At 48.6% G+C, this 26690-nt stretch overlaps 1 protein-coding gene across 5 annotated transcripts in view; it reads left to right on the plus strand.

The window, feature by feature from the left end:
- Positions 1–26690, plus strand: part of adck1 (aarF domain containing kinase 1) — an 88319-nt gene that overhangs the window by 31925 nt on the left and 29704 nt on the right. For 3 of the 5 annotated variants that reach the window (XR_014125635.1, XR_014125634.1, XM_027013941.3), the window contains exons 5-7: positions 18408–18566; positions 18886–19044; positions 21208–21324. Coding sequence is in view for 3 of the 5 variants with exons in the window: in XM_027013941.3 (XP_026869742.2) it covers positions 18408–18566; positions 18886–19044; positions 21208–21324 (435 nt within the window). In the remaining 2 variants the exon portion in view is untranslated. The remainder of the gene's footprint in view (positions 1–18407; positions 18567–18885; positions 19045–21207; positions 21325–26690) is intronic. The other 2 variants (XM_081721990.1, XM_081721991.1) reach the window with 2 other exon arrangements.

The raw sequence follows: 26690 nt of genomic DNA on the forward strand, positions 1-26690 counted from the left end.
TAACACTTGGCTAATTAAAACGGGCTCTTCCATCATTTCTTTGACAGTTTGTTGTGACTGTTAAGCACAGCAGAGTTGTTGCAAATGTTCCTCTGCTGATGCGGCTTTGCTGCGCATTTTCGGCTGAGTGTTTGCGACAAATGTTTGCCAGCACTTGATCCATTAGCAGCCATCGGCTCCGAACGAGAATGTCGGCAGGGCCGGACCGATGGCCTGACTCCCTGTGCACATGGAGCACACCGTGCCTCCTCTCTTCTCCGATCAGCGCAGCTCACTTACTGCTCACGTGCTCACATGCGAATTTTTAGTTACACTTTTTGTCACTTTCGTGAAGAGAGAAAAAAGCTTTATAACAAATGATTGTCCAGAATTCTCCAGCTTTTTCAAGACATGCTCTCATCTGGTGTGGAGAGAAACATACTGGACTCAAACCACTCGCAACAATGTTACCACAATTTTAGTTGCCACACTTGATTAAATTGATTTGACCAAGCTAATTAAATGAATAATTAAACAGTTTCCTCATGCAGGAGCTATTCAAGGTTGCAATGGTTACGTGTGTGTTCACACACTCTTCTGCTCCTGGTAACTCAGAGTTCATATGTGCCGCTGTTGGCCATATATCACACTGTACGCTGCCGCCTACTCAGGACTACTGCAAAAATTTTGGGCGCTGCCGTACCGAACCTAATGCGTGAACCGGGCAGTCCACTGTTTGGACTTGTTTCTTCGAGGGTGCAGCCCGGCCTCCCTTTCGCCAGGCCCCTGCCTAGACCCTCGGCTTCCAGCTCCGCCAGGACTGCCGATCGGGCCCGGGTACTTCAATTATGCAAATATTTATCAAGCGTAATTATCACATTCAGTTGAAAAATGGAGCTAATTACTTTACACTACTTCATAGGCGGCCCGTGTGTGTGTGTGTGTGTGTGTGTGTGTGTGTGTGTGTGTGTGTGTGTGTGTGTGTGTGTGTGTGTGTGTGTGTGTGTGTGTGTGTGGTTGCGGTGGGGAAGTGACGGAGAGGGAGAAATGGGATCAGGTCTGTAGTCACGAGCCGGTCCCAGGGCAGGGGTGTCACTGCTGAATTTCTGAGGCTGTGACAGTCTTGAGTCGCCGCTTTTTTGTTTTTTGCTTTAGTCATTATCTTATTTATCAGCTGAGGGGATGGTTGTGGCCTTAGGATCATCAGTCAGAGGAATGGTTGTTTTTGGTTGGTTTCCAGCTATTGCCTGAGCTCTTTATATTCACTGCACTCCATTTCTTTGTCAAATAATCATTTTCCTAAGACGTTAAGTTTGCTGTGGCATTGCTGGATTGTGCATGGATTGTCGGACTGGGTGTGTAGGTACTAGTGTATGTGTGTGGGTGTATGACTCAGGTTACCTATCAAAGCAATTTGAGCAAGAGTAAACAACAATAACAATAATAACAAAAGTAACAACTAAAACAGTAAAAAAAAAAAAAGCCAACATTAAGTATAAGGTCAAAAAAGTATTCTGTACCTAAGAAATAACAGTAGCTGTCAGCATACGAATTTCAGCTCTATGGTTTGACACCTGCAGATGCATAAAACCTCTCTTACTGAAGGTGTGCGCACTCAGGCCAGGTGTGCAGGTTCTCACCGCCCCTAAATGTTTGGGTTAATCAGACAAAGTCCCTTTCATCCATTAGCTAAAAGAGACTTAATTAACCTTTTCTGAGACAGTGAGAGGAACTTCCGTAAGTGTACTATCTCTCCCGCCAGTCCCTCATGGGTCTCCCAGTGGTCAGAGACGCAGAACAATATGGACTGTTGGGTGTAAGGTATTTGCCACGGTGCCTCACGATACTGCAGCGTTTCATGAATTTCCTTTATGCTAAAGGTCTCACTTTGTTTTCTGTTAATCTTGGTTTAGTAAAGGCTTTCCGTTTTTTGTGCTATAAGCTGTTTTTTTCGCTCTCCACCTCCCGTCTTTGCAGCACAGGGCACAGTAAGATGTGTAATGACGGAAGGACCCCGGTCCCATCACAGCAGCTGAGCTGCCTTCTGAGCAGGTGGATCAGACACTAACACTCACTTAACCTTCCACGTAGAACCCATCACTGACTTCTTTAATACTGTTTTTTCTTGGTTTTTTTTCTTTTCTAAGAGGAAAAATAAACCTTCCAAGTTCCTTCTGACTCCTTAAAGTTGGCTGTGGTGCCCTTGAGAAAGGGCAGCCGAGTGCATCACACGGTTTTACCAACAAAGAATCATTTTCCCATATTAGGTCCAAGCGTATCGGAGTAAATGGTTTTGTTCTTTCAAGAAGTAGCGATAAAGAGAGATAAGGACTCATTTTCATAACTCTGTACCGTGGCAGTGGGATGGTGTGTCCTGCGAGGCACATCTGATGGATGGTACGCGAGTGAGCCAAGCACTGCTGCAGAGTGTGTGTGTGTGTGTGTGTGTGTGTGTGTGTGTGCGGTGTCGGTGACGGTGCTCTTATGCATCCTCATTTGTGCCACCATTACCCTCCCTAGTCTGTTCACCGCCAGCCGGGCTGCGAGCCCCTGCCTCCTCTCCTGCCCCCCGCGGGGGGCGCTCTCCGAGCCATGGGCTCTCCGGGGCACCTGCTAGACACGAGGCAGTACTCGTAAAGCAGGGGTGCGTTCCCGGAGACCAGCAAACAACAGATGGCAGACGAGTGTCAGCCTAGCAGCAGCCGGCAGAGCGTGCGCCTGGTTACGCAAAGGAGGGATGCAGGGGGAGAGGGGCGGGGCCGCAGGCAGACGCCGCCGCCGCCGCATTTTCAATTACACCGCAGCCAGCTGAGCATGTAAATGTGCATCATTTCCCTAATGATGTGCGGAATGCGCGCGTTCGGGGGGTGTATGTTTGGCGGCACACTGCTCCAGCTTTGACAGTGCAGTTTCAGTAGCAGGACCAGACTGATGCATTAAGTGTGGTGTCAGCTGTGATTAATCTCTCTCTCTCTTTTTGTTCCTACTCTGTTCTCTCTGTCTCTCTCTGTCTTTCCGTCTCTCTTTCTCTTTCTCTCTCTCTCTCTCTGTCTCTCTCCGTCATTCTCAAAGACACACTCGTCTCCGGAGGCATACGGTCTGTTACTGTACTGTCTCCCGTCCGCGTGCCAAGACAGGGTGTGAAGTAAACACGGGGCGTGTTCCCAGATTCTGCGCTGGCTTTAGAGCGGATGACCGAGCCCAGACTCGCCCCATGACCTCGACAGAGCCGTTAGAATGGGATCCGGTGAGGTCATTGGTTATTGGTGACTGGGCTTTGACGTAAAGCACACATAGAAGCCAGCATGAGCTTACATATCAAATACGTATGACCTAAAGGAAATCTCTGACAAATGTACCAGTAGGTACTTGCTAGTGGAAATGGAAAAAAAGTTTCTGTACTGTGGAAAGATGGAATTACTGAGGTGGGTTCTGAGTAGCTACTTGAATATCAACAGATTTGAGTAGTGTGTGATTGTGGGTTCTGAGATCAGCCCACTCTCCTGGAAACACACACACACACAGACACCACATACACACAAAATAAGGACATCAGACATGTCCCTAAATATCATGTGATATTTGAAAAACCCGTCTCCAACTTGGCAACTCTGGGGTGAGCCATAAATCACCTTGTGAAATTGCAATTTGCACCATCATATCTGATCGTGCATGCTTGATAAATGAGGCCCCGTTGTCTCTTAACTTTGAGAATGCACCCTGGAACTGCTGGAGCCATATTGGATGGTTTGCTATCATCGATGTGATTGATTTTGTGTACAAACCCAAACAATAACCCCTTAGCTGCTGTCTGGATTCCAAAATGCAAAAAGAACCTTCAGCGCATTTTACACAGGTAAGAAGCAGGGATTATTTATTTTTTTTAGGCCATTGGTTTATGGTAGTAACGGAGCATGTCCAATGCTCTGGCAACTGTACTGCATTCGACCTCATGGCTTTGAGGAGGCTTCCTGAGTCGTGTGACACATACCCAGAGGGCAGGCTGTCCCTGTTCTTCCTGTTCCCATATGGCCCCCCACCCCACCCCACCCCACCCCACCCCCAGGACCACTGCACTGAGCTCACTGTATCAGAGCCAGTCTCCACTCTCTTCCCAAGTGCATGCTTTTAGGAGTAGCAGTCCAGCGATGAGGAAGCCGCCTGTCACTAAGAGAGTGCCTGTGTTTAAATACTGTATTTATTGTTTATCACAGCTGTGATAATTATATGTCAGTGCTCAAAACCTGCAGTGATGTTAAAACAAATAGAAAGGTGAAGAAGGTCCGTAGCTCCCTGGGCACATACCCTCTGAGGTCCTGCCATCGCAACGCAGGTGGGGGTTCTTGTACCTTTCCAATTAAAAAGTGTTCATTACTACCACTGGCTCAGATAGCCAGATAGCGAACCCTTGAAGGATAATGTTGTGCCAGCTCTTGAGGAGAGCCCTCCTTACTAGAGAAGTGCCTTCAGTGTTCCTCTGTTTGGGAACAGCACAAGATCGTTGAATCATTGAATTCTTGTCCTTAGCTGGGCTTTTAAAATAAAAGCCTCTTTATGTTCTTGAGCGAATCCGGAGTTTGTCCTCGGAAAGGGACCAGCCTCACAGTTTGCTTTTCTAGAGGAGCTGCGTGATGGTGGGGCGCTGCAGTGCTGGCCGGAGCCTCGGCAATCTGTCTGCTCAGATCTGAGCCGAGAATGCCGTCCACTGCACCGCGCAGTGTGCTGCACAGCGCGCTAAAAGATGCTTCCGTAAGGCTTACTTAACTCACGAGAAAGCAGAACACAAAACAGACAAAACAGAAAAAAGAACTTTTGTTCTTTGCCATGCACCAAGTTCTTGTCTGGTCCATAGATTTTAAGCGAGTGGTTTGCGAACACAGCATTTGACAATAAGGGATGTACAGAATAAATATGTGATGTACAATGTGTATTGTTAAGTTTTTTTGAAGTTTATTTGTACTCTTGGAAGGTTTGGGGTTGATTTATGGCTTGTTATTTATGACCATATTGGCCAAGCTGCAGTAAGCAGTAAACATTACGGTAAAAGTGTTTGTTTACTATAAAGACAGCTAAATGCAGGCATGCTTATACCACATGCTGCAGTTGAGCTGTGAACACCAACCGTGATCACTCATTTCAGAGGGAAGCACTCGATTCCTTAATATAGCTGCTATACTGACAGGAGCCCAGAGGACAGCAGGGTAGGCGATCGTATCAGTGAAAACTCCTCCACCAAACCCCACACCTGCAGGCCGCGCTTGTACGTGACAAATTATGGCGCTTTGCTCCTTAAAAACACCCCTGAAGGTGTTACCCCAATGCGCTGTTTAGGCCTGCACATTTTAATGTTCCATGACAGCAGTTGCGTTCACAGCGCGCACAACTGGAGCACACGACAATTCACAGCATATGTTTTGAGCCGTAGCATGAGAAGGCGTTTGGGGTAGTTACAGAGTAAGCCGTGGGTTTAACAAACTGCAAACAGAAGTTTATTTCGCCGACCGAAGTTTTAAAGAAGCAAAGCAGAAACCATTCACTGCCAAATCATAAAGGAATCATAAACTCTTGTTGCTTTTAGATGCGATGACACAAAGATGGGTGGAAGGTTCTCAAAAATGGTGATAAAAAGGAATAAAGCAGTGGTGTGTCAGTTCAAAAGGAGATAAATACCCTTTGGGTTTCTCATCTATAGCATGATAAGAGATTAGAATATTACCATAAACACACCACTATCTCACTCTCCAGAATTTCTTTCTCATATCCCCCAGAGCCGAATGTTATCTCTGCATCTCTTCAGTATGAATATCCGCTCCATTAACAAGCTATTCATCCACTCTATATATTGGCACTATTCTGAATGGGACCATAGCATGGTTAGAAGTGATTGCACTTCTCTTTCTTGTGAATGCTGCCCTGAATGAGATGACTGTTGAGAGTCGTGTACCACCATTGGCTTCCATACAGAGGTTGCAGCCATCGGATCCGGGCCCATATTAGAACATTTGAATGTTTCTGCACATCTCCAAAACTCAGTCCTCTTGCTCCGGGTTTTGTGGCTTCCTGAAAGGCCCGTGCAGAGATGAGATAAGATAAGATAGCCTTTTATTATCCGTCCTGAGGAGGTTCATGTTGCTACAGCATCTGAATTCAAGACAAATAATAAGAGCAGGCTTTACATAGAAAGGTGCAAAGGGTACAACATATCAAATGACCTATATAATCAAATAAAGTCAGATAATATATGAGATAAGCATCTATTATCAAAAATAAAATAGAGCAAAATTATACACAAGTGTTATTGCACTATTTAAGATATTCAATGGCAGCATTTATAGAAATGCCGATATTGACAGTGTTATACAGGTGATGAGGTACAGGGCAAAGGTTGCACATTAAGAAGAGTGGCATTGGGTGAAGTGAGGTGTGGGTCCTTATTGTATTAGTTATAATGTAGAATGTGTGACGCTGTGTTTGGGGTGGTGCCGGTCGTAGAGCCTAACAGCAGTTCGGAGGAAGGAGCTGCAGTATTTCTCCTTCACACGCCACAGGTGGGGGAGACCATCACTGAAGGAACCGTAGTGGGCGGGATCCTGTACTGGGTGGGTGATGTTCTCCATTAAGGATGCCAGCTTGGACAGCATCCTCCTCATCCCAGCTGGGTGTGGACTCCACTGAGTCTAGTGCACAGCCCAGGACAGAACTGGCCTACATGAGAAGTTTTCCCAGTTTCTTCTGGTCCGCTGTAGTGATACCACTGCCCCAGCAAGTAGTTCCATAAAAGATGGCTGATGCCACCACAGAGTCATAGAGAGAATGAAGAAGTCTACACCCTGTATTCCAAAGCATGTGGAGTCCGCTCTGGCCTTTCTTGTAATGAAGCTTTTTTCTAACTAACAAATCCAAACACTTTGATGATTTGGGAATGAAATATACTCTCCAATGAACTTTCTAATAAAAATGTGCTTGACTTGAACCTCAAGAGAAACGTTCATTGTTTAGAATGCAGTTAATTGTTAATGTTAAATTGTTAATTTAATCACGCCTTCAGTCACAGTATTTTTCCTGTGCACCGAAATAGAAACCTCAGACAGACTGCAAAATGTATATTTTGATATATATGCATTGTGTTATATATGTGTTAAATGTTATATCATCAGTGAAAACCAGCATTTACTTGAATGAATAAGTGTTTATTGTCTTAGGCCTACATTTTTTTTTTTTTTTTTTTTGCATTACTGTAGGTACTGTTGTCTATATACATAATTAGTTCTTGAACACTGATACTACCAATATTTCTCATGTATGAGCAGTATTGGCAGTGTTCATAGAAAAATGAATTCTTGTATCATTAATCAAGAGACTTACACAGAAGGTGTTCTGCTGGCTGTTCAGCTGGTGTTCTCCTGTCATGCTGCAGTTCTCTCGTCTTCGGCCAGCCTTGTCGCCCCGTGTCCCTTGACTCAGAGACTTGTCTTGAATGTTTGCAGCTGTGGAGTTTGGTGCACACCCGACCTCTTCACCAACTCCCGGATATAAAGAAAGTTGAAGGCGAGATTGATCCACCCGGAAGGCATAATCAGCCACCACTCAGGGCCGTGTCTCTTCTTAATCAGCGCCCTGTCAGGGACGAAAAAGGCGAGACAGGTGACATGAAAAAGGACGGCGGGGGCAGATGCGTCCCTCCCCTTTTGCTCCCTGCTAAATGAATGGAGCCCTCAATGTGGCTCGCTTGCTTCACGTGGTAAAAAAGATGCTGTTAAATCTTTAAAGTGTGACTCTGCCTCCCCTCCGCGCTCTCTGATTAGAAGCGGCCCAGCTGTGTCTGCTTCCTTATTCACCCTGTGCGGTTCCGCAACTCGTCTCGCCGTCGAGCCCAGCACGGCTGACATCCTAAACAAACCCTTGTGTCTCTCTCTGCGCTCTTCCCTGCTGCACACACAGAGGTCAAACAAAGCTCCTTCCGCGTCCTCTCTCCCCCACGGGGGCCTCCGCCGCCCTCAGCTCTCCCTGGCTTCTTATTTAGGCTCGCTAATCTGACCCCCCCCCGGTGCTGGGAGAGACCACTGGTGCAAGCCGGGCTGCTTCACTGGAGGCCAGAAAGAATCATATGCTTTGAAGGCTAGAGCTGTGATCGAGCTGAAGATGAGGTTATGCTATAACTTGGTGTACTAATCCACCTGCCCTTTGCTGATTGGAGCTTCCCTGCATGGAAATTATACATGTGACCCTGGAGTGCAGCATAAAATCAGGAGAGAAAGTTTTTTGTGGATGGATTTCGGCGTGAATCTGCATTAGAATGGGAAAATCGAGTGATTCGAACAACTTCGAATGAGGCATGTCAGCCTTGTGGGGTTGTCTCATGCAACGGTGTTGAGAGTTCACCAAGACTGGTGTGACTGAGGAAAAACATCCAGCGGAAGGGGATCCTGTGGACGTAAACAACTCGTTGACGTAAGGGGTCAGAGGAGAAGACTTGTTCTGGCCATCAAGTAGCACACAGTCAAGCAGATTGCATCCAAATCCAACACCAGTGCTGCAGCTAACATGTCCGAATGCACAGTTCATCGCAGACGACCAGTTTGAGTGCCATCGCTGTCTACGGGAAAAACGAAAGGCAAGACTACAGTGGGCAGAAGAGCGCAAAAACTGCATCACTGAGCAGTGGAAAAACATCACCTGGTCAGATGATTCCAGGTTTCTGTTGCACCTGGTTGATGGGAGGGCCAGAATTTGCCACAAGTGGCATGAATCTGAGTCTTTCCTGTTAGGGGTCAAAGTTTCAGGTTGGTGGAGGTGGACTAATGGTGTGGGGAACATTTTCTTGACACACCCTACGTCTTCTGATACCTGCGGATAGACACTTGGACAGTAGGGCTTAACTAATCACAGTGGCCAAGTTCACCCCTTCAGAGCAGCTGTTTACCCTATGGCAGACAGACAATTTCGGCAGGACAGCGCGCCATGCCGCAAAGGTCATGTAGTCACGAATCAGTTCCAGGAACATGACGGTGAGTTTTCCTTGTTTCCTTGGCCTTCACCGGTCCCTAGATCTTAATCCTGTCAATCTCTGGGATAAGATAGAATGGGCTGTCCAGAGCATGCAAGTGTCACTGTCTAATTGGCGGCAACTGCAAGAACGATTCCTGCAGAACCATTTCGACACCTAGTGGCATCCATGCCATGATGAATTGCTGCGCTTCTAGAGGCCTGAGGAGGTCCAACATGCTACTAGATCGGCGTCTCTAATGAAGTGGCCGTTCAGTGTAGGTGTCAGAGGATTTACACTTACGTCCCCATAAAGGTTAGTGGCCTCCTCCTGATTTATACTGTATTTGATGCCACTTCGTTATCATGTCCTGCTCCATAGAGTGGAATGTATAGGAGCGCAAAGTAAAAACAACCTTTTTGTGCAAACTAGAGATAGTGAAATGGTAGTGGGCAGTTGTAGAGTGAGTGTGTTGAGAGCATTCATCTCTCAGAGGCTGAAGCTTTGTTCCTTGGTTCGGCTGGTATTATTTATAAGTCCCAGGAGGCTCGGGGGAACCTGCAGAACTGTGCCTGGACAAAAGGAGATCACCGGAGAGGTGGCGCTTCTGTTCCCTCTGAAAATCGCTTTAGCAGATAAGGTAAAATAACTCATTATTTCCTGGTTTCTCAAGGATTGTTTTTCTGCTTTGGGAGAAGAGTGTCGCTTCGCCTTGTGAGTGGTGGAGAGTCGCCAAAGCGCATGCGTCCTGTTAACGTGCCATTAGGTGCCCGTCTGCCTGCTTCATGTGTCTGACTGGTTAAAGCAGCTGTACGTTCCTCACTTAACAAGGCTCCGACGAGGCCCTGGCGACTTCTCAGGATCAAACGACCTGTTCACGCTCGCTCGCTCCGTCCTCCCTTTGTACTCCCCGCAGAACAGCTGGCGCTGCTAACAAAGCACAATCGGAGGTGTCCGTGCAGGAGGCGGGGCATGTGTTTGGCGTGATTACTGCGTGTTTTAATTACACCTTTGAAATACGGCAGCGGCGTGTCAGTTCCCCCCCCACAAACACCACCAGCGGCACCGCTGCAGAGTTCGTCCACGCAAAGATCTGATCGCTCCTGATTACACATTACCTCACGCGTCTTTGTGCTGGGCTGGTTAGAAAACTCCTTATTATTCCCGAACGCCACGCCGAAATGGCAGCGGGCGCCGCCAAAATGGGCATCTTGCTGATGACAAACATCTTCCCGAATGCGCGGCTAGATTAAACTCGAAACTCCTTGAATGGTAAATGAGGATGTTCCACATGTGTGTTTACAGTGGCTATACCCATGCTGATTGGAGTCGGCTCTGGATTGCTTATTTGCATTCCATTTCTGCTTTTAGCTTACGCTGGTGACTGCATCATTCCAAATACTAATTTAAAGTTGAACTTCCTATCGGCTCTCTGTCCGCCGGTGTGTGTGTGTGTGTGTGTGTGTGTGTGTGTGTGAAGTGTGCGCGCATGCATGTTTTTGGGCATGTGTGTGCATTTGTGCCTTTTTATGTGCATGAGAACCGTGTATGTTTTTTGAACTGTGAACAAACATTTTCAGTCTTGGGGAGAGGGGAAAATGGAAACGTCAGTATTTGACTCCTTTTGTCCCCTCCACGTTCCTTTTTATTACTTTTTGTAATGGCTTTCTCCCAGACCCCTGGCTCTGATAGATGTGCTATCAGAAGCGGTGTGTAAGAGCTACTTAGAGCTTCCTATTAAGGCCTCACCATTTTTCAGAGGCGAGCTCACACCTCTCATATGCCGCAGAAGCGATTCCCTGGAAGAGCTCTAGCAGGGTGTTCCCGTGCTGCTCGCCTCACCCTTTCACTAAATTAGAACCGAGGCGGCGCGCGTACCATGCTCTCTGTTTGCTTTTTCTTCAGCCCCAGCCGTGCCGCAGCTCGTGCGTCCGGGAGCAAAGAGGCCTTCATGTTTTTGCAGTTTCAACAAATGGAAAACACAAAGAACGCATATGCTGTGAAAAGAAAAGGAGAACAAAAATTTGCTTTTAAAAAAAGCGTTTAAGCTTTGGTGTGTGGGGGGGAAAGCAAGGGAAAGCAAGACGTGACACCTTGTGAGACGTGCCGGTTTTCTCTCGTGCCGTCCATCGTCATCACAGTGAGCGCCAGCAGCACGTCAACTTCATGCAAATCCCTATGGGGTCCCGGGGAATGCAGTCAGGCCAACTGGAGGTGGGAACAACAGGGCAAGGTTAAGCCGTACACAAATTACTTTTCAAAGCAGGCGCGTGCGTTAAGCTGCCAGGGCCGATCCGCGTGATAGCCCATCAGCAGAGGACGGGGGTTCAGAGGGCCAGTGAAACATTTTGCTAACGCTTCTGCTTGTCTAAACGGCGGCCCGGAAGTCTGCCGCGGTGTAACACCTCATGGAGGGGCCACAAATTCCTACCCCTCTGACGAAGTGCCACTTAAACGTTCCTGCAGTTATGTGAGGTTAAATTAGTCCATAGCTTTGGGGCCAGACACCTGATTTCATTTTCCTGTTCAATATTGCAGATGAAATGATGTTTTCTTGTAAGTGTTCCATGTAAAAAATAACAACAACAAAAAAAAACATATCGGTGTTGGCTTTGGCCAGCCTGGGGGCTGGCAGAAACTGATCTGCTCTGTCCATCCAGGCGTTCCCCGCGCGCTTTGGAATCCTCTCTGTCAAATTACTTGGCCATAGTGGTAGCGCGTGTTCATTCTCTTCCAAAAAACTCTCTGGCGAAACCACATGCATTGCACGCGCAGCCCAGTTTAGGACTGCGAATCTTAGAACTGCCACAGGTCTTTGCACAGCAGGCCTAAAGTCGGCCAAAAAAAAAGTGTTCGGCAGGTGGCGGGCGCCGCCCGTGTGGGTTAAAGCCGCAGCCCACACGGCAGGTAAAGGTCTGAATGCCCTGCGGAGCCATGAAGGCCTTGCTGGGGAAGCCACTGTGGGAGGCCATGTGTGAAGGAGAGGCCTGTCAAACGCATCGACCAACCTGTGGCACAGCTACTGGCACGCCCGCACCGTACCCAAGGTGCCGCTGCGGAACGACTAACACCTCCCTGCGGAAAACTTTCTTCTGGTGGGGGGAAGGGGGTTGAGGGTGTGGAGCCGACCACCGCCAAGTGGATACGTTCGCTCCTTGCAGTCAGTCACAATTTGTTACGTTTCTGTCACCCCATAATAGAAAGGAACGGAGGAAAGACTTACGAGGTGCAAGGGAGGTGCAAAAAAAAGGCTTTTGTGTAGCTGCTCTGCGAGCAGCACTTATGGGACCTTGATTACACGATGGTCTTTTATCGCCAGTAATTATGGCGCAATTAGCTGAATGGGATTAGAGTCCTATGCGGTGGCTGGTAAAGTCAGTGCAGGTGTGGCCATCACTGCTCTTTCACCCCGCTCGTGGGCCGCGCTCCCTCGCAGTCGCCTCTTAAGACGGCCTTCTCCGAAAAGCAGTTGAAAAAAGCTTCATCTACCGCCCCAGGCAGAGTGAGCGAGCGGCGGGTGGGGAGAAGGATACGAAGGCGGCATACTCGCTCCTGCGGGATTCCATCTTTCCATGTCTGGAATGCGTGGACAGCAGATGGCAATGACTGGGATAGTTGTCATGGCCGGGGGTGTTGTTTTGCGTGGCCTCTGCTCTAACTTAACGAGGGATCCTTTGTGTTGGGTTGGAGGACGGCCATCCATTTTGCTCTGCATCTTTTCTTCCTAAGCACCAAATATGTCTTCGGTTCCCGCTCAGCCACCCATCATCCTACCGTGGATATCATAAACCCACACTGCACGCCATTTATCTTGAATCCTTTTTGCTCTACTGGGCTTTCCAACCTGTTTTTATCCAACCTGTACATTTACATTATAATTATATAAATATAATATAAATACATTATAATTGCTCTCTAGATTCCTATATACACTTCTGAATTTCCGAGTTTATCGATATGTTCTTGGATTATCACTCTTTGGATTACGTATACAAGACAGCATATCTGACATGGCGGGCGCCGACTGAGCCCCACACGGAGGTTCTATGTTCAGGGGCAGGGACGGTGTATCTCCTCGTTGACCTCCCTGACCCCTGTGGAGGCTCCGCCAGGCTTCAGCTCTCCAAACATCCTGCCATTTCACTGCAGAAAATGACATGGCCGTCTCCAGCAGGCTGAGCGCTGATGGAGCGCAGCATGGGAGAGCGCTTTGTGGTCTTTGTTGCTTTCCCTGTAATTTCACCCAAGGGCCACGGACGGCGAGGTGAATCTAAAAGTGCCTTCTATGGTTTGTTTTTTTCCCCTCTTGGGTGGTGGAGGTGCGGAGGTGGGGGAGGGGGAGGTATCTACCCGGACGGGCCTGCATCCAGGTTTTAAAGCAAAGCTGTTAAGGCCCCACCTTGCAGACAGTGTGAAAAACGCCTATTGGCTGCGTCAGTGTGACTCCTTACGTGAAGGCTTTTAAAGGTCTATCCGTCCTCTGGCCGTCTTGCAGGGTTAATAACAGGGCTGCACCGTGCAACGTTTTATTGGCACTGCGCTGTTAGCCTGCCAATGTAAAAGAAATATAGATGAGTGGGCTCATGCTACCAAAGTATTTGGTCAGATATAAGACTCAAAGGACGAACTAAAGAGGTGGAGGGGTGTGGGTGTGGGTGTAGGTGTGCTGGGGGCAGGGGGCGTTCCAACTCCAAGTCAGTGTGCAGACCTGCTTTAAAAAAAAAAAATTCTATTTTTTTACACTAAATGTAATCAAAATATTGTCCAACATCATAATTTCATCAAAATAGTACAAGCCAATCTTTAGATACCTTGTCTGACGAGCATTTTATTTTTTATTTGTAGCAAGAAATGTCACGATCACAATACTATACGAAAGGACATGATTGGAATAAGATATTATATTATATTATATTATATATTAATATATTCTATATTATAGTTAGAGGTGTAAGCTAACAGGTTAATTAGTCTTCTACTATCTCATAAATAGGCCTAACATCTGGATACTTTTCCCTTTCAGGTTTCAGAAAAAGCAGGTGCAAGGCTGATGTTATCATAAATCTTTCGTGTGTCACACGTTGGATTTCCTCACATTCTGTGGGAATAAGCAGTGTCTTCCCCACTGTCATATGGGAACGTGTTCGTGTGTGCGCGCTATTGTCTTGTGCTTTTATTCAAAAAGGATTTCAAATCGAGCAGAAGCATGTCAGCATTTTGTTGGTGGTAGATTGTTGTTTTCCTTTAATTAGGATAATGTAGCTAATCTCTAAAGGAGAGAGGATACAGTAAATCTTACTGACATAGCGAATAAGAGGACTGACATGAAAAGTGTAATTGAAAACTCACTTTACCATAAAAATGTTAATGAGCGGTGCCTATACAGTGCGCGTGAATTCCTTGGCGAGCTCCTTCAGTGTTTACGCCCCTAGATTTAACAAACAGCATTTGAAGTAAATGGAATTTACAAACGTGCTACATTTACAGCTGATGCAGTACAATGTGCATTATGGTTTTTTTTTTTGAGGGGGGGGGTAAAAGTTGCTGCCAATCATTGCATGAGCTCACAGATGATTGGCCATTGTCGCTGTAATGGAGAGTAAGTTGGAGATTTTGTTTTGCTTCAAGTTGTTTTTGTCGGTTGCAGTTGTAAATATGGGTGTATGTGAAGAAATGTTACCACAGTTGTGTGACTTATTTGTTTGGGGCTCATGGTGTTGTCGGCTGGAAGGTGTGAAAAACGTATCTGTTCTATTAATTATCAGGATAATTAGAGTTGTCTTTAGGAATATTTTATTAATCAGTAAAGTGTGACAGTTTGGATCGGATAAATATAAACTGGTTTAACGCTGCCCCTTCCAGTGATCCGATACAGTGTCAGGGCAGTTCACGTTGACCTAGGTCACAGTGATCAGATCATGATTGTCTTTATGAGACGGCAGAGTTATGGCCCAGAAGCTGCACCAAAACAGTTATTGCTGTATTATGCTAAGTAGGAAATGATACATACTGGAATATTGTCCACTATTCGTCACCCTGACTGCCTGGGTTTGCTGAGATATGTCCACCATAGCAAGGAGACACGAGAGGGATGGCCTGGGTTCCGCCCGTCCTCGTCACCTCGGCTATGTTCAGCTCTCCTGAAGCCTCCATCAGGAAACCTCCAGCACATTCTCACTTCACCATGGAACAGCAGCACGTAAACCGCCGCCAGCTATCGGAAAGATTTTGCCTCTGATCGCATTATTTTGGCATGCAGTGCTCTTAAAAGAACAAATACAAATGTATATTCACTTCAGATGTAGTCGAGTCGCCAAAATATGTCTGTTGTCCAAAAGCTGCTTCCTTATTTATTGCTCTGGAGCCCTACAGCTAACGTAGCTAATGAAAAGCTGCACGGTGGTGAACTGACCACCATACTGGCACCTTGCAAACTTGATGGTCTGGTTAATCTGAGTGAACCTTGTGTGTAAATATAATTTTACTGAACCATTCCTTGAAGAAACAAGTGCTTCTGTCTGTCTTTATCCCTCTGATCACAACCCCCCTTCCCTGATGACATTTCTTCAGGAGATAATCTCTCTTTGACCCTCCTGTCCCATCTGAGAATCTGAGGTTGTTTACAGTGGGGTTCACCCGAGCTGCAGTGGGTCAGAGTTCAGCCCGTGTTATCAGGCCATCACAGGTGCCAGGATGATCGCTCTTTACAGTCGTCTGTGGCTTTAGATAAGCCCGTGTGAAAGGAGGAGGAAAACAAAATAACAGGCACAGCTCAAACGATCAGATCATTGTAGAGGGGTCAGGCCAGGTCATCGGCACAGATGTCACAGGCAAACAAAACTGACAAAGGCAGGTAGGACAAGACATCGAGACTGTGAGGCAGAAGAGTCTGAGAGTCCACATTTGTCCTTTTTTTTTTTTGTCTGTCTGTCTTTTTTTGTTGTTGTTGTTGTTGCTCTGACCTGATCTGCAATGCTCCTCTGGGACCGTAGCTGTAATTGTAGCAGTCATTATTCCTGCGAGCATCTTTGATCTTATAGTAGCAGTCGTTGTATTATTCTCTCCGCGGGACGAACATATTGCAGATGACACAGAAGCAGGTTGTCTAATGATTACAGCTCTCCAGGGGCTCCTCCTTAACCTCCTCGCTGTCTAATTGCTTCCATTACTCCAGTCTCGCATGGGGGGCGGCGGAGACTCCGTGTGGGGCAGTGCGGCTGCTCGTGCAGCGTGTGCCGCAGTCCCACAGCTCACTTTTCAGCCCTGTGCGTTAAGCGTTTGTTGTTACAACATATGGTCTGATTTGAGCTTTCCTTTAAATCCATCAGTATTACGCGCTCGACCTGGGCAACGTGGGAAAACCAGTATCCTGCCTGTAACACCGCAACACCGCGTGGGGCTAGCCTCGCGCCCAGCTGTACGACACAGGACTCCACATGGGCCGTGTGCCTTCCCCCACTCCTGAGCGCACCCCCGAGAGCGGACGGGCGCCACCTGCGGCATCAGCTGGGCGGGTCAGAGTCTGTCTGCTCCACCCAAACCAAGTTGGTGGATGTAAATATGTCCTAGAGATATGTGGACATATACTGGAGATGTGTGCAAAGGCCGTAACACAAAACCTGGTTTTGGGAAGCTACTGCATCGCTCCTTTTAGTGTGTGGTGCTTCCCTGCTCCAGTACTGTGTGGGCTGGCTGAGGGTTTCCCCATCTACAGGTGACTGCGTGAGCAAGAAGGAGAGGTCTTGCTCCTACGCCAGCCAGCTGCTTACCTGGCAACATGGACAGGAAGCTAGGTCTCCCTGTCTCTCTCTCTCTCTCTTACACACAAAACATACACACACACACACACACACACACACACACACAAGCTGATACTGCTCAGCTGAGAGTAATGGCAAATGGCCAAACTAGGCACTGGTAAAACCCCATAAATGAATCATCACACTGGGCCTCTCCTCTGTTCCAGTGTTCAAGGTGACATGGTTCTTCCCTTTCGCTCCCAACTCTGCGGTATCGCGAACTGAAGCCAGCGCTGCCTGGCAGCTGCTCAGTCGTACCTCGTCGGTGTAAACCAGAGCGACACAGCATCCAGGTGTGTGCGAGGGGGCGCGTCCCTGCAACAGTGTCTCTCTGTCCTGGGTTGTTCCCGTCGAGCCGGCCTTGTGAAACTCTCGCTGCCTGTCGCTCGAGCTTACTGGCTCGCCGGTACTAAAGCGCTGAAGGGCCGGATTCCTGCTCTCCCCACAGGGCTGCCCCGGTGTGTCAGATAGATGGCCTGCAGCACCACGGGCTGCATCAAAGACACCCAGCAAAGCCCAGCTCTGTGTCCGATAAGGCACGTGAGCCCTGGTATGAGCCCGACCAGAGACCTACACGCTTGGATCTGTCAGAAGAGATTTCATAACGCTCTGCTTGTCTACATATGTTGTTTTTATTACTCTGCTGTGGTTTGGTTTGGTTTTGTTTGTTTGCATTTCCCCGAGAGCTGTGTGTTTACCCAGTGGGAGAAAAATGGAACAGTCTAAATGGAGTCACTTGACCTTCATTAAGTAGTTTTCACACCCATTTAAAGGTGATCTGTGTTTGGTCTCCAGCCAAGTGACTCATTTTGTAAATAACTAGGATTTTGCAACATTTTGTGTTGAGTGAGGTTTATATATATAAATTATTTTTACATTTTTTAAACTATCGTAGTGTCTCCATGGTGTCTTGGCTGCGTCAGCGAACCTCGGTGCTAATGGAGGAGGCACAGCTCACTGTTAGTGGATTTATTTCTGGGTCGCCCCTTGCGCAGAAATGTGGGAGTAGGAGACGTGTCACTTCCTCTTGGCAGGTCCATCATCAGCCCCTGTGGCGTCAGCGCGTTCTTTTCAGCATGGGTCCAATGAAACGGACTTGTCTTCCTGATGCCAGAAGTTCCTTTACTCCACGTACACGGCTGTCTGTTCGCCGCACTTAACGGATAGAACCGGTGCCCAGCTTTTTAGCTCCTGCTGCCAGTGCTGTACTGGTCAGTGAGTGATTTGGCCCATTTTGGATACTGGCAGTCCTGTAAGAGAGACAGGTTTACACATATTGAGAGAAATGTGTCCTGTATGTCTCTAGTTTTACAAATCAGTGCATCAGGACAGTTTCTTTCTAGTAGGTTTAAACCAGACATTTTGGATTTGAAGAACATCCACCCGGGGTTTATATATCCACCCGGGGTTTATACTCCCAGCCTAGCAGCACCGAGCTGGTTCCCCCAAGCCCAGTCATGTGACTCCCAGCCACCTCTAGCTGACAGAGTGAGGGAGATGGGTATCACTTTAATGAACCGTGCCGGGACAGTGGCTCTAATATTCTCCGCCGAGTTCCTCCGACCCTCTCCGATAAACGAGAGCAGGCGTCTCGTGCCGCACTCATCCTCTGCTCTCTCTCGCTCTCTTGTCCTCTCCGACAGCTGGGCCAGATCTTCGTCAGCTTCCAGGAGGAGCCGGAGGGCGCCGCCTCTCTGGCGCAGGTGCACAGGGCCGTCCTGGCCAACGGCAGCGTCGTGGCCGTCAAGGTACAGCATCCCAAAGTCCAGGCGCAGAGCTCCAGGGACATCGCTGTGATGGAGGTGGGCACGCGGAGCCCGGAGGGAGCCGTGATGCATATACATGACGCCTCTGGTTTAGCACCGCCATGTGTGTGTGTGTGTGTGTGTGTGTGTGTGTGTGTGAGTGCGTGCATGTGTCTGTGCGTGCGTGTGTGCATTTGTGTGTCTGTGTGTTTGTGTGCAGTTCCTGTTGCAGGTGGTTCACTGGCTCTTCTCTGTGTTTGTGTGTATGTGTGTGTCTGTGCATTCATGTGTACGTGCAGTTCCTCTTTCAAGCGGTTCACTGGCTCTTCTGTATGTGTGTGTGTGTGTGTGTGTGTGTGTGTGTGTGTGTGTGCAGTTCCTATTGCAGGCAGTTCACTGGCTCTTCCCTGACTTTGCTTTCATGTGGCTGGTGGAGGAGGCCAAGAGGAACATGCCTCTGGAACTGGATTTCCTTAACGAGGGCCGAAACGCAGAGAGAGTGGCCGACATGCTCAAGCACTTTGATTTCCTCCAGGTCCACACAAAACACCCACACACGAACCTGGATGTAACATGTTTACAGTATCAACCCAGTGCATTAGCTAGTGGCAACTTGTCAGGCCATTCGTGCGCTGTTGTGTATGTTTAAGGGCAGTGGTAGCTCAGTGGTTAAGGTACTTCACTTGTAATCGGAAGGTTGCTGGTTCAAGCCCTGACAAGTTGCCACTGTTTGGCCCCTTAACCCTCAATTGCTTGTTGTACTCAGTCATAATTGTAAGTCGCTTTGGATAAAAGTGTCAGCTAAACGCCATAAATGTAAATAGTCATTGCTGTGTCCCTCCAGTTGGACACGTTCACCTGAGCTACTTATTCTTTCACTGGACTGCAGGGCACTTTACACGGTGTTTGTTAAAAGTCCTGTCAAACTGGCACCTTGGATCAGTAGCGCTGGCATGTAATCCGCCCCTGTAGACCTCTACCTTTCCAAAGTTCGTGCTTTAGTTAAGAAATAGTAGATTGCAGCTTCAAGAGTCGAGCTTCAATTTTTCATACAGAAATCTGCCGTTGCCTTATTTCAAAGCAGACGACAACCCTCTTACTGTAGACAACACTAGGACCGATGTTGAATAGCTTCCTTTTCGTTAAATGCGTGAGCGCGTGTCAGGTCCGCGGTATCCCGCTTTCCTCGCCCTGACATTCCATCCTGTTCTCGAGCGAAATGCGAGTGGCTTTGTTTCCTCAGTCTCGCCCCTCTCCCCGTACGAGGGCTTTTCCAGGTAAATAATCTGTCACAACAAGTGCCAAGCACTCTCAGAGAGAAACTGCTGTTTCATTTTTAATGAATAGTGAAGCTTCTTGGCCTGCTTTGACGGCAGACCCGGAGCTGCGAAGGTGTGGCGTCCCCCACCCCCTCTCCACCAGCTCAATCCCAACAGCCAGGCCGGCGGCACGCCCCGCAACGGGGACTGGTCCCCGTTCGCTGCAGCCATTCCATATGGAGTTTTTCGTATTCTTCCCCAGCACGGGACGTGGAGGGATGTCAGGTCTCAAACGGACCCGTGCTCAGCGTGGCGGCCTTGGGCCAACGGACGGCCTGCGACCGGACCCCGACCATAAGTCAGCGCCTTCATGCAGTGCGCTGCAACGACGCAGGCATTGACCCAGGGCGTGAGGCGCGCCGGGTGGGGGCTGCAGTTGTGAGGAATGGGGGGAGTCGATTAATAATGGTCTGTTGGTCTGTTTGTACTGAGAGTTGTGTGTGAGAAGGGTTCTGGTGACAGTTAAAGGGCGGGCCTCTGTCAGCAGGAAGGTTGTAAAAGGGGATTGCTGTTCGTAGTGGCCCTGTCTAAAGCTGACGGACAAGCCTCGCTGCCTGTCCGTCAGCCGCCCGGCACGGCGCGGTACATAGATTATGTCTGCTTCTTGGCAGTGGTTTACTCTCCCTCCATCTCTTTAGCTTTACTCGTCCCTATCTCTCTCTCTCTGTCCGACTATTCTGTCGCTCTCCGTCTCCCACTCTTTCTCTCTCACTCGCTGCTACTCTCCGAAAGTTTCCGTCACCTGCCCATTAGGAAGTGCGTGAGAAAAGCACTTGCTTGGGGCTCGCTGAAAGGTCAGACGCCACCATCTCGGTCTGGTAGTGCCTATCTGCTGGCCCAGAGCTCTGGCTCTGGCTTACAGACCCAGTCCTGGCTATAGCATTCGCAGCAGGAAGTTTGTGCCAAAAGCCAATAACATTAAACAACCAAACCAACAGAAGAGACTTTTAATTTGACACAGCAGTCTAACTGCTTTGGTTAATTAATTTGCCAGTTGAATCAGTGCATCATCAGTGCATCTTTGAGTCCTGGGCTTCTGTGCGTGGCAGTGGCACACGACCTCTGCAGAGGGCGGGGCCTGGTCAAGAATGAATAGGCTACAGATGGGTTTCAGAAATTGAAGCCTCAAATAGCACTTAATGACATCCTTTACTAGAGTCATTGTGGGTTTGTGTACACCGACGTGAGAAGGCACTCGATGGCTAGCATCTGCTCTGCTGGATATATAGTTACCCTCCCAAGTCAAATGAATGTCAAAGGAAATAAAGCTTAGTGAATAAACAACTCGGTGACTCAGTGACTCAAGTGGCACAATGAGTCACTGATATTCGAGACCTGAATGTTTTTTTTTTTTTTTATTATTAATTGTTTTGTTTTAGGTGCCAAAGATCCACTGGGATCTGTCCAGCAGGCGCGTTTTGACCATGGACTTTGCAGAAGGCGGGCAGGTCAACGATCGGGCGTACATGCAGAAACACGGCATCGACGTCAACGAGGTGAGCAGGCCCACCACGGGCCTCCAGAAACATCTCCACGTGCCTCGTCTGGCTAATCTGCTTCCTGGGCCCCAGTGAGCCCGGCAGAGTCGTCCGGTCAGCTGCCCCACTTGCGTCGGGGGGCCTTTGATGCGAATGTTAATGAATCAGCTGCGTTTTAGCGCGGAGGTGAATGTGGAGGTGAGGCAGCGGCCCGGTTGCTCCGAACACCGTGCTTATATTGCTCGTTCCGCTCCGCCTGCGTGCGAACACCATTCCGTAGCCTCCGCCATCGGTGTGAGCTCTGGTCCAGACGTGAGCGGTGCGGGTCAGATCGCCGTGGTCGAACGCCCAACACGGGAGCACACGCATGGGTGCTGTGTGCATGAGAGGGCGGAATCGGACGGAGGCGTGGCCTTGGCGGCTCACCACGGTGGGACGGGCAGGGGTTTCTGTTGGATCATTGATTTATGGGCTGGTGTCTGTTCACACAGGGGTGTCACAGGGCTAGACATGACGTAGACCTCAAACAGCACGCCATATTCCAGAAAACTCATCTGATCAGCTCCAGTCCTGTCGATCCTGATCTTTTATCTCCTCTCCAGAGAGAAAAATGCCATTTCCACTGCAGAAACCGAACGCTGTCATGACGGATGCACCCACACCTTCGCAGTGTATTTAGTTTTAGGTTAGGAGTCATCTTCCCAGTTGCAGGGCTCCCGTGTTGTCATTTCCTTAAGCATCAGCGAGCTCCACCACACTCTGGAGCGGCGGGGGCTTCCGTTCCAAATCTGCGGCCCGCTGTTCCCAGCGCCTTGCTTTGCTCCTGTCAGTGCACTTCATCATGCACCCGTGGACGCAGGTCCGTGCGACAGGCCCTTCCGCCCTTGGCCCTTGGCGTCCCGCCGGCAGAACAACAAGGAGGAGGGGGGGGCGTGGGGGTGTAGAGACAGACAGAGGAGCTCAAATGGCCTCTAAAAGCTAGCTCGGCGGTGCGGGCTTTTTGTCAGATTAACAAATGGAAAGATTTTACCACCTGCTTTGTTTGCGCCTCGCTCCGGCGTTAGGTTTCATCGGCAGCATTTTGTCTCTCTGAATGAACACGTACGCTCGGGCGCAGGTCGCGTTTCTGTCCTGCAAGGCTCGTGCAGCCTTGCCTTCTCATTGGATATGCAGGCGTCAGAGAGCTTGACGGACAGGGAGGCGAGAGGTGAGATCAACCTCGTCAGCCACTGAGCCATGCTAGAAGGGCAGTTTTATGCACACATTTCCATACACACATACCTGTGCGCACATGCACTCTCTACCTCAAAGACACACACACACACACACACACACACACACACACACGCTCTTGCTTGCGCACATGCACAAGCTCAGTCGTATGCACTCTCACTTGCAGGCGTGCACACACACATAGGTAAACTCACTTATGCACACCCATGCAGAATGCGCGCACTCTCTCATGCATGGGCATGTGGCGTACATGCATTGGTGGTCCTCGTTCGCAGCTCCACAGACGTTTCCACATGTTTATCTTGGCCCTTCAGGGCACCTCATTCTACACCATAGAGGTTTCATAATGCTACGTGCCGGTTCCCAGCTCTCTGGGGGTACTTCACGCCACACCATAGATGTTTCCTAAGGGTTATCAGGTTCCAGCACAGCTAATGGGGAATGGCGCTTAAGAAATGCAAATACTGTATTACACGCAGCTCGGCTGTACAACCTTTATGAACCGACAGAAAGATCATCACTTTCAGTGCTTCCTCTAATGGCTAATATAATCTCGACGCGCTGATTTCACCCTGAGCCTTACTTAATGATCTGCCTTCGCTCATCAGATTAATTTGAAGTTATTTGACATGTGCTTCCTCTCATTTGATAAGCATTCAGTGAAGCACTTTATTATTTTGTGTGTGTACGTCTGCGTCTGTGTGTGTGTGTGTGTGTGTCCGTGTGCACGCGCGCATATGTCTGCACGCGTGCGCCTGCGAGCGGGAGAGAGGTGCCTTTTTTCAGCGAAGGGTTTCGGAAGTTCAGCGAAAGTGCTCAGGATGTTGAGCGAGCGATGCGTGCAGGGCTGGAATGGAGCTCTGGCGGGAGAAGAGCCCTCCGACGGAGCGCGCCGAGAAAAGGGGTGGGGCGGCCACGCCCACTGCTCTCTCCGGGGGCGCGGCGGCTCGCTCGCACTTGGCTCGGCCCCTCAGCCCGACGGCACGGAAGGCTCCGCGTTTTTCCGCGCGTCAGACACCACAGCGACCCGCGGCATTTATTTCCAAGCTCACTTCACGGAGACGGGCTTCTGAAGAGTTCACCGTTCGTTCGAGCGCTTTTCAAAGGCAACTACAGGCGTGCATGCGAGATCGCAGATACCGCCTCGTGTTCGCCGCTGATATTTGAATAAAGTATTAAAATAGCTCCTGTCCTTTGCTGACCTTTTTAGAGATCTCTGAGCAGCGCGTCTGTTCTCCCTTCTCTCGTGGGACGTGGGACCTGCGGTGTACGCCCTGCGAGCGTCCGCGGGTTTCTCCTCGTCCCCGCGCGACGACGCAGGCGCAAAGCGCCTGGCGAGGAGTTGCAGACTTTCGGTTCATTAAATGTCATTTAGCGCCTAAGAAATCCTCGCAAACAGCGGAAGAGCCTGCGGGAAATTAGCGCTGTGAAATTCCAATCAGTGTTGAATTTCATACTGGCATTGGTTTGTGCGGCTCCCAGAGCATGTGTTGAGACAAATTTTATTAGAGCGCAGGGTTATCGTGTCAGCGGGAGTGCCTTGTGCAGCGGAAAGAGACCCAGGTTTTCTGTGCTCAAACAGAATGGATCTGATGGATTGGGCTTCATAGAATTATCTTATTTTTGAAAATGTGTCATGTGTGTTTGGGACCAGGAAAGCACACAAACATGGACCACAGAAGGTCCTCATGGTCATTGTGCAGAACGAAGAGGTTAAAGTTCATGGATAAGTTCCTAGTGTTGCTGAATGAGAGATCTTCCTCACCAAGAGCTCAAGCTCTCCTGGCACTGTGTTCATCAGTGTTTATCAGTCTTTCTCACCTTCAAAATTAATGATTTCACAGCACAAAACATTTTAACATTTTGATCACAGCAGATCCTAAAATTACTATTGACCATATTAATTTATTCTTATCATCTTTTTAAAATGTTACATTTCTTTTTGTTCTGTAGAGATGCATTTGTTCATATTTGATCTTATATTTACATTCTATTTATATGTTTGTATATTTTTTCTTCTCTCTCTCTCTCTCTCTCTCTCTCTCTCTCTCTCTCTCTCTCTCTCTCACACTGCACACATGTTCGACATTAGATGCGAATTTGGCCGGAATAAGACGCAGTGATCAAAGTCAGGGCAGCGTCGGCAATTGTCAGGGAGCACGACCTGACCCCTGCGGCCTTGAACAGCCCCTCTGCGGTCCTCATTAGTAACGCCTCTGCCCGACAACGTAGCTCGTCCACCGCAGTAAACGCAGCAAGCGCCATAGCCCCGAACCTGTCCCCCGGTCCGACCGCCAGAGCACCCTTGGCATTAGCCCGTGATCAGGAGAGTTATTAGACAGCTGATGAGATAGATATGGAGCCTAATAAATGACAGAGTCCTCCTTTGAAAATGGATAGAATTATTAAGTGACTGTGGCATCTCGGAGCTGCACTGTGGGGGCTGGCGTGTAAGTAATCAAAAGATTGATGACGGTCGAAATAGACTTTTCTCTCTTTGCTTTGTCAGTGTGCACAGAATGGTTGAGTAGGTGTTTTTGTTTTTCCTTATCGCACTCTCCTCGCCCAGAACAAAAATGTTTTTGTGTATTTGTTTGAGACGCGTAAATGCAGGCTTGTTTGAGCTGTTTGAATTTTTAATGGCACGGTGTCGGCGTGCCGGTGTTAATGCCAAGATCTGTGCCACTCAGTGGCTGTTGATCCGGCATGTAATGATGAATATTGATTTTTGAACCACCTGACAACCGGGGGAGGGGATTCTTCATGCCTGGGTGCATTTCTAAGCCACGCTCCCTTTGTTTTGGGTCCAGCCCAGATCAAATGAAGCTTCATCTCCTGCACTCCTTCAGAACCCTCCACGTTCCTCCCAGCTACAGACAACAGGAAAGGTCTGCCAGTGGGAAGAACAAATTACTCCCCTGAAAAATGCGTAGTTAAAAGGACACCTCTTAACTTCTTTGCAGGACTGTTTAGCAGATACAAACAGTGTTGGGTTGAGGTTATTAGTAATAAACATGGTTCTTCTCCTTAGCAAATATAAGGGTTTACAGTCTTTGTCAATCCCTGTCCTTAATCTTTTGAATCGTTAGTTCACGGTTGTGGCACCGCATTGTTTGTGTGATGAGGCTGTCTTTTTTTTTTTTTTTTTATGTTAGTTTGGATCTCTCATGCTGAATCATGGACAGTTCCAAAGCACTCAAGAGCTTTCCTCATCTGCCTGCGTGATTCCATTGGAGAAAAGCAGTTTGGTTTGTGTAGCTTGGTTTGTGCTTTGGTGCCTAAGTTGCGTAAAGCACTGTGTGTCCCCGTCAGTGTGGCGAGCGTTGCTGATAATTGATGTGATTGTGATGGGGCGTCTATTAAGGTTGTCTGAGGGCCAGCTGCCGCGCAAAAGCCAGCGCTTCCATCTTAAGCACGACTGCTGTGGCATTTGTGGCCTGTCCAATTATTCAGGAGAATTACTGGGTTGAACAAAGGCTTGATTTCTGCCTCGCGAATGTCCACCGTCTTTAAATGTTTCAAATCTGAATCCTGATGCCTGTGTAGTGTTGGAGCTACCCTTGGGCTCAGACCTTTCGCCCAGGCCATTTAAGTTAACTGTAGCTTGATGCTTTGTGCTTGTTAAAGTTTGTCTGCCCTGTTGTGGCTCGGACAAGGGAATGGTAATAATACCTTTGCTTCGAGGTGGTGGAGTGCAGCTCCACTGGCCCACCCCACGGGGGGTAATCGCTCTCAACGGACTGGCTTCTGATTGAAGGCTTGCTGAATATGTAAGCAGAACATGTACTTGTCTTGTGTTTTTACGAGGATGGCAAAAAAAAAAACAACAACCCACACCCACCCACCCACATACAGACATGCCCCCCCCCTACACACACACACACAGAGCCACATATGCCTCTGAGCCAAAGCATTTGCCTGGCACAGAGTGGAGAATGAATGATCCATGTACATGATTGTGTATGATCTTAACCTCCCACAGAGCCATTCTCATTACAGACCCCCCTCACTAGCCCCCAGTCTACTCTCTCCTCTCCTCCCCCTTCCTCTCTTTCTGTCCCTCTCTCTTTTCACATTGCCGTGACACTGATTGATCGCTGTCTATTGCACTGGTAGCAGGAGCCCCAGGCCTGATGACAACCCCATCACAG

This window comes from Electrophorus electricus, chromosome 10 (assembly GCF_041902795.1).
Source record: "Electrophorus electricus isolate QZ-2024a chromosome 10, ASM4190279v1, whole genome shotgun sequence".
NCBI lineage: Eukaryota > Metazoa > Chordata > Actinopteri > Gymnotiformes > Gymnotidae > Electrophorus > Electrophorus electricus.